Below are 17,682 nucleotides of genomic sequence, written 5' to 3'. Positions count from 1 at the left end.
ATTCACAATAATATTTAGACTGTATACTTATGCATACTCTATGCAAATTTGGCTCTATAAGAATTTATATATATATTATACATTTACTGCAATGTATTTGTATATAAAAATAAACACATTTTTGTCTATTAGATCTGCATAAAAAGCACATATACTTTTAGTATATATGAATTCCCTAAATTGCCAACTTTATTGTAAAGTTCTGCATTTAGACGTTACAAATCTCTTTGTAAAATAAAAGTACCCACGAAATAAAATAATTTAGTATTTATCAGAAATAAACTGCACAGCACACATATTAAAAGAAACTCGTACTTACTTCCGTTCTCTGGCGCTGATAAAAAATGTTACATTTATTACGAGTGATGTGGCTGGGCGAACAGTCCAGATTTTAATTGGGAATTGGGAATCCACAAAAAGCGCTCTCCATATTTTCATTTCTCACTTCACTGTTGGACACTTAATACCTTGGCAGGTTTGTAGTTGCGTCGTTTGGCAATGAATACCAAATTCTGACCACGCGCCTCGTTATCAGCTGCCTCCTCCTCCTCATCTTCTTGCTCGTCATCCTCCTCTTCCTCCTCTACGTTCAGTTTAGAGGGATTCTTCTCTCGCCTATCGAAAGCATCGCGCAGCACAGCCTCTAGTTCGTAGTAATCATCATTGATGAGGCTGTAACCCTGCTTCACCTCCTGCACAGCAATGCTGTACTCATCAAGATAGTTCTCCCCGAAGGTGACAGTGCGTCCGATGTGCATGTAGGGACCAGTCTCGTCACTCAACGATGGCCAAGCGGGCACTCCCTCGGCCCTAGGGATGCCATCGGCTGCAAAGGAGGTCCAGAGGGCGACCAATCGCTTGGCAATCTTCACATCGCGATTGGCATTGATCATGTGAACGCGTGGCCAGGGGAAGAGATAGAGATTCTCATCGGTGAGACTGACGCCCATGTCGAAGGGCACATCGACAGCCTCATCATCGCTGGTGGCATACCGATTCAACTCTCCTTCGTAGTCGAAAGTGTAGAGGAAGGTGTTGTTCGGCAGCTTCTTGGCATTCGCTTGCAGCACAAGCAACACGGGATTCTTTAGAGCAATCGTGCTACAGAGCTGAGAAATAATGAAGAACATATTATATTAATATTGATATATCTAATTCAATTTCGAAGCACACTCACATCGATCAGTCCAGGTGTCAGGCGCTTGAAGCTGCCGTTCTTGATGTCCGCCTCGCTGAAGATGTATTCCTCGGCAAACTCCCGCCAAGAGCCGGTGGGATCGTCTCCGTTGATCTGCTCGATGATTGTATCAATGTATTTGGCTCCCGTCATTTTGGCATTCGAGGTGCTCTCGTTCAAGTTTTCCACAAATATGTCTGCAATGAGAAGTTAGAATATGATAATGAGTATAATAGGAAATACATCAATTAATGCTCTCAAAGATTGATGCATAAGCTATAATGCGAAACCTAGATATTAAATAATTAGAAACTGTGTCCCAAGTTAAGCTTAATTTATAATTGAGTTTAACTTCCCAATAATTATAATAATATGTTTTATTTTCTAGCTATCTGCGCATGACATGCATATTAGTTTGACCCACTTTTGACCCGCCGAAGACTTAATTGATTTAAAACTGGTTTAAGCTCTGTTCTGAATACAATGGAAACCTGTTTCAATAATTCTTTTCCAGCTTATTTTGCAACTTCCATAGATGGTGTATATGATTAAAAATTCGTGGATATTTCGGTTCATTTCGGCATCTCATTTCTTTCTTCTCTTAAGTCATTCATTGCTACCTCCCTAGATAGTTAAAGTGGTTAATTCCGAAATATTTCTTTTGATATTAGCTTTTAATCTCTGTCGTCTGTTTTCTTCCGCTTCTTTTCGTATTTTTGCTAGCTTAAATATTCTTTCTTTTCTTTTCCCCTATATGTATTATGTATTCCTATTAATCGTTCCCTTCTTTTTGCATTTTTCCATTCTTTTTCGCATTCCCAACTGGTCTGTTCTACTCTACTCTCAACAATAGTTTTCCCTTGACGTCTCTAAAATTTTCTTCCCCCCTTCCCAGTCTTACCTCTCATCATGAAGGTGCCGCCGTGCTTGACGCTGCCGCCCAATGTGGGATACGCCTTGAAGTTCTCCGCAGCAAGCAAACGTCCCGGATGCTCGGGGAGAATTCCCTGAGGGTCCGCCAATGACCAATTGAATGCCACCGTAGGCGCCAGCACTGATCGATGGCTTATTCTCGCCATGTACACTAAAGGCAGCCAGCAACATGGTGGCGTTCATGCGATTGAAGCATCTGTGCAGAGAATCTGTTTTGGTCAGACTCTTGCAACCAGCTATGCGAGCAATTTCCTTGGTGGATGCCAAAGGAGAGTCCGTAATAAAAGCGGGCGACAGCGCTGTGCCCGACTGATAGATGACGCGATGGAAGAGATCCTTGGGCACAGCCGGACTCAAGGTGAGCACATTAATGAGAGCAGCACCGCCCACTTGGCCAAAGAGTGTCACACGCTCCGGATCACCGCCAAAGGCAGCAATGTGCTCCTGAATCCATTTGAGGGCGAGTATCAGATCAGTAACTGCGGCATTTCCGGGCATTTCCTCGCTGAGCGTGGAGAGGAACCCAAAGGGACCCAGACGATAACGAACCGAAACGAGAACCACATCGTGCTCCAGCAGATAGCCAGGAGCGGCCTCCACGCTGTCGCCATCATAGAAGAAGTCACCGTGCACATAGACCATCACAGGAGCATTGCCCTCCAGCTAAGGGATGAGTAATTAGTTAAAGCAAATTTATAGGAAAATAAGAGCAAAGCACTTACCGACTTGGTGTTGACTGTGAGTCGCAGACAATCCTCGATATCGACACCATTCTCCTCGAGGCTGGCGAACTTCACCAGGTTCTGAATCGAGGGGCAGCCAATGTGATGTTTGTGCGCCTGCAGAATGCCCTTCCAAGGAGCAATAGCCTCAGCTGCCTGTAGGAAATTGAATTAGTTACAGTTTAAATTAACTGCTCCTTACTAACCTTGAAGCGTTCGGCTTTGCCGTAGGGAATATCGAAGAACTGCATGATGCTTTTGCCAGTCCAGTCTGTTAACGCAGTGCGTCCTCGAATCTTGCCCAAAGTTGGCAACGTAGTTGTGAACACCTTGCTGTTGGCATTAGCATTTAAATTGGGTTTATTCTGCTGCGTCTGTGGTTTGGGTCTCTGCTGCTTCTGTGGTCGATTTCCCTGTTGTTGAATGGGACGTCTGTTGGGATTGAAACCCGGCTTAGGCCTCTGTGGTTTATTGTTCTTATTCTTGTTGTTATTGTTGTTCTGGGCAGATGCACTGCTAATGAAAGCAAGTGCTAGAAATGCTACCAAGAGCAGCAGCAGGACACTGCGTAGTTTTGCCATTTCGATGTGTGTGTTTTTCACCCGTTCCAAACGCCTGTCCAAGCTCAACTGTTCATCAACATCGGCATCTGTTCACCACGAAGACTTTCTTCTCGACATCTTTTGGCATAATTAAGTGTCTCTCGATCAATGGCAACAACTGCCGTCGGTTCTACTTTAGACGAGTGCTCTTCTCCTCCTAGGAAATGGGGTCAAGTTGCCTCAAGTTCTTCGTCTCAATCGAACACAATCCAATTCGCCAACCAATATTTTGATTATGAATATTAATAGCAACAGCATCAAAAGATCTCGCCCTAAGGGGCGTAACTTGAGAGAAGCTGCTTGCATGAATTATGCTTGATTTCGAAAGTAAAACACAGTCGCCAACCTACTTCTTGACCCCTTTCTGGGTAATATGTCAATATATGCAAAATCTGCATATCTATCTATCGGCTAATAGGCGACTAATATCGCTTATTAATCAAACGACTTAGGTCTATTGGATTTACAGACTACTATAAAAGAGATATCTATCTTTTAATGAATCGAATCGGTGTTTAAACTGCTATTAATCAAGCGGAATATAAAATTGACATTGTCACAGACTGCCGCATACTCTTACAGTCATTGTCAATATGGGTTTGAGGAAACATGGAAAAGAATTCAGAATATATTCTTTTAGTCCCCACACTGAGTAGTCTAAAAGCGGCTTAAACCGAAGAACATTAAGATGGCATTTTTAGACTATTAGGCTAATAAAATAAAGACATTCTATACTGCACAATGTGGCAAAATTGACAACAAAGATCTTATAATATAAAATAAATTCACACTTCGAAGTTGTATTACATTCGTTAATACTTTAATCATAAGTTAAACAATCAATTAAATTATAAGTATTCATTAAAATGCATTAGTCTAGATCCATATATGTATTTGTGAGTGGGTGTATGTGTGTGTTTACGATGATTTTCACTAGCTTAAAAACGCACAATTAACAATTGCATAGAAATGCGCAGAATTATTTCTGTTGCTTGAGCTGAGTCCAACAACAACAATTCTAGTCTCATTGCCAAGTTAATTTGAGAACATTTCACTGAATTCTTTTTCTAGTCATTTGTTGTTGGCAATGCAGATGAGCAGCAGCAGCGGCAACGGCGACGGCGGCAGAGACAACGGCAGCGGCTGAGGCAGAAGATCAATATGTATGCGATATTTTGTATATGAAAACGTACACCTGACACTGTGTGTGCGTGCAGAAGAGTGTGTCTGTGGGTGTGTGTGTGGTGATGCGAGCGTGCTTATGCGTGTGTGGGCGGCGCGCCCCCTTCTCGCCATCTCCATCTCTCCCTCGCTCCATCTCTTCCATTTATATGTAATACAAGCGCACAACCGATTTTGTGATGAGTGTTTCGTTGTCATAGAAACTGGTTTGAATTGTCACATTGCCATTTAAGACTTTTGCTGGCATCATTTGCGATTCGGGCGCCGCCTCGATGGTGCTCTGCCAGGTGTTTGTCGTATTCGGGCCCACAAAGCCCATCTCGAAGAACCATTCCTCCATGATGCGGCCCTTGAAAAGAACTTTCTGATCCAGTCGAAAATTATCCATGGCCTCAATGGTGCTGAAATTGATTTCTCGTGACACGGCTCGCATATCGAGAATTTTGACTGGCACTCGGGCCTCGTGCTCCACATCGGGGGCGGAAAAGTCCTTGTTCTCCTGCCAGATCACTTTGCCGGTGTCCGCATCGCGCAATATCATGTAGTTGATTTGGAAACCCTTTTGGATTTTCTCGCCGGCGCTGAGGTCATCGGAGCCCATATTAACTAAGCCACTAATTGTGTCACAACCAAAGGGAGATGCTTCTCCTATGCGTATTTAGTTCTTTCGCCTTGCACTTTGCTATTCGACAGCTCCAGATTATATTTTTGGAAATAAATCAATGTTTATTTTTAATACAAAAATATGTATGTGAACTGTGTCAGCCAAGCAGCTGTGCCAGCCAGCGTGACCGTGTGTAGAATGAGAGTGCACGTTTTGGTATTTCCGTAAATGGTCACTCTATTCGATTATGCCAGCAACAACTGTACAAAAACAGTGTTGGAAAGCGCACATTATCACTGTCATTATCAAACTCTGCTGCTGTCTGAATCAGCTGTTCAGCTGTTTGATTTTGTCACGAAAACATTCCAAAAATGATTATTTTTGGCGTTTATATAGTCAGTAAATCGGGTGGCCTGATATTCAATCTGGACAATAATGTACCTCGCATAGAGCACGAAAAGACCTTCACATACCCGCTCGACTTGGTCCTCGACTACGATCCAAAGAAAGTTTCTGTGGTATTCAATCGCAAAGACGGCATCAATAGTAGGCGTTTTCTTTTCTTATTGAATTCTCTTCCAATTTGGATTTATACCAATTTTATATTTCTAGTTGGCCATGTGCTAGTCGCTGTCAATGGCATGCCCGTTAACGGTGGCACATTGGAGGACGGCCGGGATGTGAAAACAACGCTTGAGTCCGCCGAGAATTTCCCCATAAACCTTAAGTTCAGTCGCCCCAAAATGACGACAAATGAGAAAATCTTTCTCGCTAGTATGTTCTATCCGCTCTTCGCCATTGCCAGCCAACTCAGCCCGGAGCCCAAGAGTTCAGGCATCGAGATACTTGAGGCGGACACCTTCACACTGCATTGCTTTCAAACGCTGACGGGCGTCAAGTTTATTGTGATCTCCGAGACGGGACTCAACGGCATGGATCTCTTGCTGAGGAAAGTCTACGAGTTATACTCGGATTACGTACTCAAGAATCCCTTCTATTCCCTCGAGATGCCCATTCGTTGCGAACTGTTCGATAATAAGCTGCAGGAGCTGCTATCGCAGGTCGAGAAGACGGGGATTAACAATATTGATAAATAAAACTAATTGTACTTTGTTAAATATTAAATTTATTAGCTAATTGTAGTACATCAATAGAGTATGTGTGCTTGGCACACATAATACATCAGGGTCTCGCAGTTTTCCGTATTTAAGAATCCCTTGGACATTACCACACATTTGTCCGTGTCAATGTCCGAATGACATTCATTCCATCTATTGTAGGGCATCGGCTCTCCAGTCGTGATAGATAGGAAAGTTTTTGACAGACTGTTTGAGGATGTCCAAAGGCTGTCCGATGGATATAAAGCAGCAAACAAATCCATTTCCGTACTGCTCTCAATGTTCAACATGTATCCTCCCATCTTACGGCAGTTGTTGACTGCTTTATACCAATTGACCTTCTCCTTGGACTCAACGTAATAAAGTTTCTTGCCAATTTGGAGATTGAACTTGCCACATGAGGCAACACATTTTGAAGAATCGCTCAATTGAGTAAAAGTTTGTGCTGTAAACATTTCTAGTTTATTTGACAGGACTTTGAATCTTCTTTGGATTACTCACGTATTTCCATCGACATGGACAGATGACACAATTGAAGGCAGAAGAAAAGGAAAACTAGTTTCGGACTCATTTTGAATGTTTAAACAGAACTGACGACTCTTTTGGAAAGTCTTCAGCATTTATTCTAAAATTTACACTCGATTGAAATTATCGGAGAATTCGCAAAATCTGATAAGAGTTCGCAATAAAATTAAGACCTACTTATAAAGAAATTGGGGTAATAACCACTTCAAGAAAGGAAACGGAAGTAACTGTTGTATTAGATATGTACATATTTCTCTTATAAATCAATTTAAGTGTTTTAATACGACAAGGTATGTTCTTATCGGTACCAACTTATTAACGTATATTGTCCACTGTTTGATGTTATGTCATGTGTCAAAAGCACTATAAATTATTCGAATTTGTTAATGACTTCTAAAGGTAAAACTAAAATGAATGAATGACACTGACGACCATTTTAACCATTTAATCAATTTGAATTTGTTTTTCCTTAAGAACGTTACTAGACAATTAAATTATTGTCTTAAATAATGCACAAACACTACATTTTTTAGTACAGTAAATCAATTGAGAATTGATAATTAATTGATAATTGATTTATGACGAAAGTAAACCAGCATATAATTATATGCATATGCATATATATATAGATGAATATAAATATAAGTAGGATCACGCAAAGGAGAGATTCTATAATACACATCATATAGTACAACAATGTTTGGTCTAGACTCTACAGGAATCTCCTGTTTATGAAAATGCTAACTAACTTTGTCAGATACTCAAGAATATCTGGAAATGTAATTTAGCAGAACAAAAAAAAAACAGGATTATGTCAATGATTTGGTGACACTTTTCGCTAAGTCAATTCTAATCAAATGAGAAGAGAAAATATCGAGAAACTGTAATATCCCAATGGTGAAATTAAAACAAGTAAGAAAGTTACAGTCGAGTGTGCTCGACTGTGAGATACCCGCTACCCACTTTTAATAAAGGCAAAATATACCGAAAATACTAAAAAAAAATACTAAAATTATAGCAAATGGTATGTTTGGTATATCAATATAGTACACCATTCAAAATATACCATAGACGGCACAATGTACCAGATTGTCGGCCAAAGCAACTCAGACCCCTAGTAAGTAGGCGCTTTTGCCCTTACAAAAGTATATCTTTAATAACTTCCATAATTTTTATCGGATCGCAACCACATCATTCAGGAATCATAACTACTATAGTAATTATTGTATATACCAAAATTCGCAACTCTAGCTTTAAAATTACGCTTGTTATTCGATTTTTTTTGATTTGCGGGGCGGAAATGGGCGTGGCAAAAATTTGAAACAAACTTGATCTGCGTGCAAACATAACAAGTGCTGTCGAAAAAAAATTATAGCTCTATCTCTTATAGTCTCTGAGATCCAGTGTTTCATACGGACGGACGGACAGACGGACATGGCTATATCGTCTCGGCTGTTGACGCTGATCAAGAATATATATACTTTATAGGGTCGGAGATGCCTCCTTCTACCTGTTACATACATTTCCTGCCGGCACAAAGTTATAATACCCTTCTACCCTATAGGTAGCAGGTATAATCATCACAAAAATTCCATAGCAAATTATGTATTATTTTGAAAACTTTGTCAATAATTGTATTAATACATTGTTTTGGCTTCGCATATAAATAAGCGCAGCTTAGTACACTTATTGTCATTTAATGCAGTTTTATCAAGTTCGCCACAGTATTCTGGGCCATCGGCGTTATTGGGTTCTCCAGATTTCCATCTAAAATATGGCATAGGCTCTCCTGTCACGATAGAAATGAACTCGCGGTTTTTTTGCCAGACAGTTAGCTGATATCCAATAACGATCGACGGGTATAATTGATAAGAGTTCATCCATTTCGTCGCTGCTTTCAATGTTTAGTAAATTTCCTCCCATTTCTCGGCAAATGTGAGCTGCTTCAAACCAAGTTACTGTCGACTCGGATTCCACATGGTAAAATTTGTGGCCAATTTGATATGTAAAGCTTGAAGCGACTTGGCGAACTGGATTAGAAAGTGTTACGATTACAAAATTTTGTATTATATATTTTGAATACATCAATTCAGTCCTTAGTTCTATATTACCCGTTTTAGTTGGCACTCCAGAATGCAAAAGTTGCGAGAAGAGTAATAGAATACCGAGTTTGCCGACCATGTTGCTGACTTTCGTTCAACTAATGATTCCTCGTGAAGGCTTTCCGAATTTATACTATTTCGAAAGTCCAGACTTATCGTAAGAAAAGTGATTATATTTGTTATCATTGATAACATCAATCAGTAAATTATGAATTGCTTTAATCTTTATGGGTTTTGCGTACTTTCTTTGATTCCTGGTTTGGCATCCGTATATTTGAAAATCAGATAACGGTCAGATTATGGCTAATTATTTGATATGTTAAAATATGTTAAACATTCTTTTCTTGCTTGTTTTGCATTTCAATCAACATTGTTTAACATTTAATTCGGCTTAAACGGACTTCAGTATACAAAGCCCAAAACAAATAGACGAATTTAATATTCAGCATGTCGAAAATGAGTTTAATAATTCCTAATTCGTTTGAAATATATCTTTGTGTTAAATAGGCATTAGATGCTAGGAACTTCATAGAAAAATGGTAGCTTTTGGGTTATCCAAGTATCCATCACACAAAATCTCTTTGAAGACTTTATCAATCCATTTGACATATATTGTATGCTCTTGTTTATAGATCGACCTCGTCGTTGAGATTGAAGAAGATTTCATTGTGTTACGTACTCAAGAATTCATTAGAAATATTGATAATAATGTAAATTGTATATTGTTTTTCGTTCGATTTATTTGCCAGAAAAGTATGTGAATTAACTAATTATAATTCATCAATAAAGTATGTGTGCTTGGCACACATAGTACTTCAAATTTTCACAATTTTCCGCATTCAGGAATCCCTTGGTCATTTCCACACACTTGTTTGAAACACTATTCACATGTCCCGCAATCCATCTATTGTAGGGCATTGGTTCTCCAGACGTGATAGAGAGATAAGCTTTGTACAGACTGTTTGAGGATGTCCAGAGGTTGTCCGAAGGATATAAAGCCACAAACAAATCCATTTCCGTACTGCTCTCAATAATTTCATTATTGTTTAGTATAGTAAAAAAACATATATTTCATATATAATTTCACAATTTGTGAAAAAGTAAAGTATGCATATAATTATATTCCACATATCATATAATTATCTAACTTTCTACACAAATCACAAAATAAATATTTCAAGTTCATTTGTTATAAATGAATGAATGAATATAAATAATAGAAGAAAAAGAAAAGAAGAATAAAAGAATAAAAAGAATCACGCGAAGGAACAATTTTATAATACATACGAGTATAACATAGTACAGCAGTGTTTGGTCTAGACTCTAAGTTATATACTAAACTAAATAGTTGAATTGTGATATAAATTCCAATGAATCAATATCATTACTCTAACACGACAAGTGTAAGTGAAAGTTAAGTATAATTTCATTATCAACACATTGATGTAACTCATTATGAATAGCTGCGTATTATTTAGAGTCGACCAAAAAAATCGCAAGTTTTAATTTAGAAATCTTCTTTTCTTTTATGAAAAAGCTAACTAACTTTGTCAGTTATTCTAGAGTATCTGGCAATGGAATATTAGTAGAACAAAAAAATTCAGGATAATGTCAATGATTTGGTGAAACTTTTTGCTTAGTGACTTCTAATCAAATGGGAAGAGAAAATATCGAGAAACTGTAAATGAACATCTCAAAGGTGAAAGTAAAATCATCACAAAAATTCCGAAGCAAATTATGTATTATTCTGAAAACTTTATTAACCCTTTGTAAGTCAATACATTATTTTGGCTTCACATATGAATTTCTTTACATGTACACAATTAGCATCGTTAAATTTGGAATTTTTGAATTCAAGACAATATTCTTCTCCATTATAATTATTGGGCTCTCCTGCGTTCCATCTTTCATAAGGTAGAGGTTGTCCTGTGGTAATCGAAATAAATTCCCTATTCCCCGCCAAACAGTATCCAGACAGCCAAATATAATATTCTGTAAAAACTGTTAAGAGCGCATCCATTTCTTGGCTGCTTTCGATGTTCACCAAATTACCTCCTAGCTGTCGACAAATGTGACTCGCTTTATACCAGGTTGCTTTCTCCTCACTGATTCGGTACAATTTGTTGCCAATTTGAAATGGGAAATTACCTCGCAATTCATCATTTGAATCTGCTGGGGTAATTATTTCAGACTGAGCTAAAACTTCAATTTCTAAATTAGATCAAGGCTTTTGAATCCTTCGTATTCTTCACTTACTCGTCTTATTTGCCATGGAAGAGTGCAAAAGTTGCAGGAAAAGTAATAAAAGAGCGAGTTTTCCGATCATGTTGCTGACTTTCGTTGAACTTATGGTTCTGCCCAAATGCTTTCCGAATTTATACTAATCCCAGATTGTGCACTTATCGTACGTGAAGTGGCGATAATTAATAATGTTGTATTCGATCCGCATATAGATTTATGATCATTGTTTATTGATGGGTGTATGGGTCTATTGTAAAACTTTTGAGTATTTGATCAGGAGAAATTATAATCTTGCAATCTTTACTGTCGGTATAATGAGCAAATCCTGTTTCATTTCCGTCTTTTTGAAGATTTGATAACGTTCGAATGTAGGTAAACTAATTGTGCTTATGAAGCAAGTTAACAAAGATAACAAATCGAATCATTCTGTCAAACTTTCTTTTCATGATTGCTTTGCATTTCAATCAACTTAGTTTGAACAATTCAAATGGTTGAGTTAAACCGTCTTCATAACGTAAAACTTAAAACCAATAGATGAATTGAATATTTGGAATGTCGAAATATCCTGAATTTTCGGGTACTTATGTAAAATGAATTTAAGAATTCCTGTGTGAGGGCTTTGCGTATGTTAAATAGGAATTAGATATTAGGATGTTCTTAGATAAATGCATTATAATAAAAGTCATTCATAATATAGGTATCTTAGTACTTCATCTAACGGGTAATTGTTCCCCACTTAGGATTCCCTTCGACACTTCCATATAAATGTCCGTTTTATTGTCCTCTCCATCTATGAAACTCATTCCATCTATTGTAGGAATCGGCTTCTCAGTCTTGATAAATTGAATATTTCTTGGCAGACTATTTAAAACTATCCTGGGCGATTCAATAGAAATTATTTATATTTAACATTATAAAGAAACAGTGCGACCAATTAAATCTTCTCTAGTGAAATATTGATTTTGTTTATATTAATTTGCTTTATTAATACATTATTTTAGCTTCGCATATAAATTTGCGCAATATAATGCACGAATTGTCATTTAACGCTGTTCGATCAAATTCACCACAAAACTCAACACCATTACGATTATTGGGCTCTCCATAGTCCCATCTAAAATATGGCATGATCTCTCCTGTGGCGATAGAAATGAACTCGCGGTCCTTTGCCAGACAGTATGCGGATATCCAATAACGATCAATGGGTATAATTGAAAGGAGATCATCCATTTCGTCGCTACTTTCAATATTGAGTAAGTTTCCTCCCAACTGTCGGCAAATGTGCGCCGCTTTGTACCAGTTTACACGCTGATCTTCGATTCGGTAAAATTTCTTGCCAATTTGAGTGGGAAATTGCTTTCCAATTCATCAATCGAAGATGCTTGGGTAATTATTTCAGGAGCTGAAACTTTAATTAATCAGTTAGATCAAGGCTTTTGAATCCTTTGTATTCTCTTACTCGTCTTATTTGACATTGCAAAGTGGCAAATTTGCAGAAAAATTAGGAGAAGACCAAGTTTTCCGACCATGTTGCTGACTTTCGTTCAACTAATGATTCCTTGTGAATACTTTCCGAATTTATACTATTCCAAAAGTCCATACTTATCGTAAGAAAAATGATTTTATTTGTTATCATTGATAACTTCAACAAGTAAATTATGAATTGCTTTAATCTTTATGGGTTGTGCGTACTTTGTGATCAGTATTCCGGTTATTTTTTCACCTAGTCGTTGAAGTGTACGTGAAATAATATATTAATTATAGTTTCATTATTAACACCTTGATTAAACTTCTCATGAATAGTTGCGGAGATTATTGAAAACTTTATTAAACCTTTGTAAATCAATACATTATTTTGGCTTCACATATGAATTTCTTTACATGTACACAATTAGCATCGTTAAATTTGGAATTTTTGAATTCAAGACAATATTCTTCTCCATTATAATTATTGGGCTCTCCTGCGTTCCATCTTTCATAAGGTAGAGGTTGTCCTGTGGTAATCGAAATAAATTCCCTATTCCCCGCCAAACAGTATCCAGACAGCCAAATATAATATTCTGTAAAAACTGTTAAGAGCGCATCCATTTCTTCGCTGCTTTCGATGTTCAGCAAATTACCTCCTAGCTGTCGGCAAATGTGATTCGCTTGATACCAGGTTGCTTTCTCCTCACTGATTCTGTTGCCAATTTGAAGTGGGAAATTACCTCGTAATTCATCAATTGAAGGTGCTTGGGTAATTATTTCAGACTGAGCTAAAACTCCAATTTCTAAATTAGATCAAGGCATTTGAATCCTTCGTATTCTTCACTTACTCGACTTATTTGCCATTGAAGAGTGCAGAAGCTGCAGAAAAAATAATAGAAGAACGAGTTTTCCGACCATGTTGCTGACTTTCGTTTAACTAATGATTCTTTGTAAATGTTTTTCGAATTTATACTATTCCAAAAGTAAACACTTATCGTAAGTGTAGTGATCATTTATAGTTACAAGGAAGAAATTGTGTATTGCTTATCTTTATGAGTGTTGCATACTTTACGCTATTGATCAGGATTCCTGTTTGATTTTTGGTGTAGTTAAAAATGCTATAACGATTGACTTCACGAAGCAAGTTAAAATTATATGAAATCGATTCAATATGTTAAACATTCTTTTCTTGGTTGTCTAGCAGTTCAATTAACATCGTTTCACATTTAACTCGCTCGGACTTCAGTATAGAAACATTAAAACCAATTGATGAATTAAATATTCAGCATGTCGAAAATGAATGTAATAATTTATAATATAATACGTTTGAAATATATCTTTGGGTTAAATAGGTATTAGATTTTATTCATTAATTTCATTTGAGATAGATTGTTTGCTCTTATTTTCAGATCGGGCTCGTCGTGGAATTTGAAGAAGGTTTAATAGTGTTATGTACTCAAGAATATGACTATTAAAAATATTGAGAATAAGTTAAATTGTATATTGTTTTTCGTTCGATTTATTTGTCTGGTAACTTTGTGAATTAACTAATTGTAATTCATCAATAAAGTATGTGTGCTTGGCACACATAGTACTTCAAATTTTCACAATTTTCCGCACTCAGGAATCCCTTGGTCATTTCCACACACAAATTATCACGGTCCAAATATCCCTCCTTCCATCTATTGTAGGGCATCGGCTCTCCAGTCGTGATGGATAGAAAAGTTTTGACAGACTGTTTGAGGATGTCCAGAGCCTGTCCGATGGATATAAAGCAGCAAACAAATCCATTTCTGTACTGCTCTCAATGTTCAACAAGTATCCGCCCATCTTACGGCAGTTGTTGACTGCATTATACCAATTGACCTTCTCCTTGGACTCAACGTAATAAAGTTTCTTGCCAATTTGGAGATTGAACTTGCCACATGAGGCGACACATTTGGAAGAATCGCTCAATTGAGTATAAGTTTGTGCTGTAAGCATTTCTAGTTTATTCGACAAGACTTTGAATCTTCTTTGGATTACTCACGTATTTCCATCGACATGGACAGATGACACAATTGAAGGCAGAAGAAAAGGAAAACTAGTTTCGGACTCATTTTGAATGTTTAAACAGAACTGACGACTTTTTCGGAAAGTCTTCAGCATTTATTCTAAAATTTTGCACTCGATTGAAATTATCGGAGAATTCGCAAAATCTGATAAGAGTTCGCAATAAAATTAAGAACTGCTTATTAAGAAATTGGGGTAATAACCACTTCAAGAAAGGAAACGGAAGTAACTGTTGTATTAGATATGTACATATTTCTCTCATAAATCAATTTAATTGTTCTAATACCGACAAGGTATGTTCTTATCGGTACCAACTTATTAATGTATTTTTTCACTGTTTGATGTTATGTCATGTGTTAAAAGCACTATAAATTATTCGAATTTGTTAATGGCTTTTAAAGGTGTTTCTAAAGGCAAAAATAAAATGAATGAATGACACAGACGACCAATTTAGTCATTTAAACATCAAATCAATTTGAATTTGTTTCTCCTTAAGAACGTTACTAGACAATTATATTATTGTCTTAAATACTGTTTTTTTTTTTTAGTACAGTAAAAAAAACAAGTAAGAAAGTTACAGTCGAGTGTGCTCGACTGTGAGATACCCGCTACGCATTTTTAATAAAGGCAAAATATTGCGGTATTATTATCAAAATATACGGAAAATACAGAAAAATGCTAAAAATATACCAAATGGTATGTTTGGTATATCGATATAGTACACCATTCCAAATATACCATAGACGGCACAATGTATCAGATTGTCGGCCAAAGTAACTAAGAGCCCTAGTAAGTAAGCGTTTTTGCCCATACAAAAGTATTTCTTTAAGAACTTCCACAATTTTTATCTGATCGCAACCAAATTTTCAGGAATCATAACTACTATAGTAATTATTGTATATACCAAACTTTAGCTTTAAAATTACGCTTGTTATTCGATTTTTGATTTGCGGGGGCGGAGGTGGGCGTGGCAAAAATTTGAAACAAACTTGATCTGCGTGCAAACATAACAAATGCTGTCGAAAAAAAATTATAGATCTATCTCTTATAGTCTCTGAGATCCAGTGTTTCATATAGACGGACGGACAGACGGACATGGCTATATCGTCTCGGCTGTTGACGCTGATCAAGAATATATATACTTTATAGGGTCGGAGATGCCTCGTTCTACCTGTTACATACATTTCCTGCCGGCACAAAGTTATAATACCCTTCTACCCTATGGGTAGCGGGTATAAAAACATATATTGAGAATTGATAATAACATTCATTTCGTCGCTGCTTTCAATGTTTAGTAAATTTCCTCCCATTTCTCGGCAAATGTGAGCTGCTTCAAACCAAGTTACTGTCGACTCGGATTCCACATGGTAAAATTTGTGGCCAATTTGATATGTAAAGCTTGAAGCGACTTGGCGAACTGGATTAGAAAGTGTTACGATTACAAAATTTTGTATTATATATTTTGAATACATCAATTCAGTCCTTAGTTCTATATTACCCGTTTTAGTTGGCACTCCAGAATGCAAAAGTTGCGAGAAGAGTAATAGAATACCGAGTTTGCCGACCATGTTGCTGACTTTCGTTCAACTAATGATTCCTCGTGAAGGCTTTCCGAATTTATACTATTTCGAAAGTCCAGACTTATCGTAAGAAAAGTGATTATATTTGTTATCATTGATAACATCAATCAGTAAATTATGAATTGCTTTAATCTTTATGGGTTTTGCGTACTTTCTTTGATTCCTGGTTTGGCATCCGTATATTTGAAAATCAGATAACGGTCAGATTATGGCTAATTATTTGATATGTTAAAATATGTTAAACATTCTTTTCTTGCTTGTTTTGCATTTCAATCAACATTGTTTAACATTTAATTCGGCTTAAACGGACTTCAGTATACAAAGCCCAAAACAAATAGACGAATTTAATATTCAGCATGTCGAAAATGAGTTTAATAATTCCTAATTCGTTTGAAATATATCTTTGTGTTAAATAGGCATTAGATGCTAGGAACTTCATAGAAAAATGGTAGCTTTTGGGTTATCCAAGTATCCATCACACAAAATCTCTTTGAAGACTTTATCAATCCATTTGACATATATTGTATGCTCTTGTTTATAGATCGACCTCGTCGTTGAGATTGAAGAAGATTTCATTGTGTTACGTACTCAAGAATTCATTAGAAATATTGATAATAATGTAAATTGTATATTGTTTTTCGTTCGATTTATTTGCCAGAAAAGTATGTGAATTAACTAATTATAATTCATCAATAAAGTATGTGTGCTTGGCACACATAGTACTTCAAATTTTCACAATTTTCCGCATTCAGGAATCCCTTGGTCATTTCCACACACTTGTTTGAAACACTATTCACATGTCCCGCAATCCATCTATTGTAGGGCATTGGTTCTCCAGACGTGATAGAGAGATAAGCTTTGTACAGACTGTTTGAGGATGTCCAGAGGTTGTCCGAAGGATATAAAGCCACAAACAAATCCATTTCCGTACTGCTCTCAATAATTTCATTATTGTTTAGTATAGTAAAAAAAAACATATATTTCATATATAATTTCACAATTTGTGAAAAAAAGTAAAGTATGCATATAATTATATTCCACATATCATATAATTATCTAACTTTCTACACAAATCACAAAATAAATATTTCAAGTTCATTTGTTATAAATGAATGAATGAATATAAATAATAGAAGAAAAAGAAAAGAAGAATAAAAGAATAAAAAGAATCACGCGAAGGAACAATTTTATAATACATACGAGTATAACATAGTACAGCAGTGTTTGGTCTAGACTCTAAGTTATATACTAAACTAAATAGTTGAATTGTGATATAAATTCCAATGAATCAATATCATTACTCTAACACGACAAGTGTAAGTGAAAGTTAAGTATAATTTCATTATCAACACATTGATGTAACTCATTATGAATAGC

General features: G+C 36.6%; 6 protein-coding genes across 6 annotated transcripts; 1 reads left to right on the top strand and 5 right to left on the bottom strand.

Moving 5' to 3' along the window:
* Positions 1-356: 356 nt before the first annotated feature.
* Positions 357-3,659, bottom strand: LOC132796923 (glutactin). The gene is given in 6 exon segments (XM_060808288.1): positions 357-1,109; positions 1,178-1,374; positions 2,079-2,184; positions 2,186-2,773; positions 2,833-2,988; positions 3,039-3,659. Coding segments are annotated over 6 exon segments (2,085 nt in total). The 5' UTR covers positions 3,414-3,659; the 3' UTR covers positions 357-446.
* A 573-nt stretch (positions 3,660-4,232) lies between these two features.
* LOC132798196 (probable cGMP 3',5'-cyclic phosphodiesterase subunit delta) lies at positions 4,233-5,422 on the bottom strand. The gene has a single exon (XM_060809963.1). The coding sequence runs from the start codon at positions 5,215-5,217 to the stop codon at positions 4,762-4,764; it is 456 nt and encodes a 151-aa protein (XP_060665946.1). The 5' UTR covers positions 5,218-5,422; the 3' UTR covers positions 4,233-4,761.
* Positions 5,423-5,537: 115 nt separating this feature from the next.
* Positions 5,538-6,407, top strand: LOC132798194 (trafficking protein particle complex subunit 4). The gene is made up of 2 exons (XM_060809961.1): positions 5,538-5,766; positions 5,833-6,407. Exons 1-2 carry the CDS (start codon positions 5,592-5,594, stop codon positions 6,315-6,317), a joined length of 660 nt encoding a protein of 219 aa, XP_060665944.1. The 5' UTR covers positions 5,538-5,591; the 3' UTR covers positions 6,318-6,407.
* Positions 6,358-7,067, bottom strand: LOC132798195 (C-type lectin 37Db-like). The gene is made up of 2 exons (XM_060809962.1): positions 6,840-7,067; positions 6,358-6,783 (listed from the first exon to the last, which is right to left on the bottom strand). The coding sequence occupies exons 1-2, from the start codon at positions 6,907-6,909 to the stop codon at positions 6,368-6,370; spliced, it is 486 nt and encodes a 161-aa protein (XP_060665945.1). The 5' UTR covers positions 6,910-7,067; the 3' UTR covers positions 6,358-6,367.
* Positions 7,068-8,515: 1,448 nt separating this feature from the next.
* On the bottom strand, positions 8,516-9,053 carry LOC132783401 (accessory gland protein Acp29AB-like). Its single transcript, XM_060788539.1, has 2 exons — positions 8,975-9,053; positions 8,516-8,893 (listed from the first exon to the last, which is right to left on the bottom strand). The coding sequence occupies exons 1-2, from the start codon at positions 9,042-9,044 to the stop codon at positions 8,631-8,633; spliced, it is 333 nt and encodes a 110-aa protein (XP_060644522.1). The 5' UTR covers positions 9,045-9,053; the 3' UTR covers positions 8,516-8,630.
* Positions 9,054-14,308: 5,255 nt separating this feature from the next.
* On the bottom strand, positions 14,309-14,781 carry LOC132798167 (uncharacterized). Its single transcript, XM_060809921.1, has 2 exons — positions 14,703-14,781; positions 14,309-14,646 (listed from the first exon to the last, which is right to left on the bottom strand). The coding sequence occupies exons 1-2, from the start codon at positions 14,770-14,772 to the stop codon at positions 14,309-14,311; spliced, it is 408 nt and encodes a 135-aa protein (XP_060665904.1). The 5' UTR covers positions 14,773-14,781.
* Between the last annotated feature and the right edge of the window lie 2,901 nt (positions 14,782-17,682).

This window comes from Drosophila nasuta, chromosome 2L (genome assembly GCF_023558535.2).
Source record: "Drosophila nasuta strain 15112-1781.00 chromosome 2L, ASM2355853v1, whole genome shotgun sequence".
Classification (NCBI taxonomy): Eukaryota; Metazoa; Arthropoda; class Insecta; order Diptera; family Drosophilidae; genus Drosophila; species Drosophila nasuta.
Note: the sequence above shows the minus strand (reverse complement) of the source record. Positions and strands in the feature narration are given on the sequence as shown.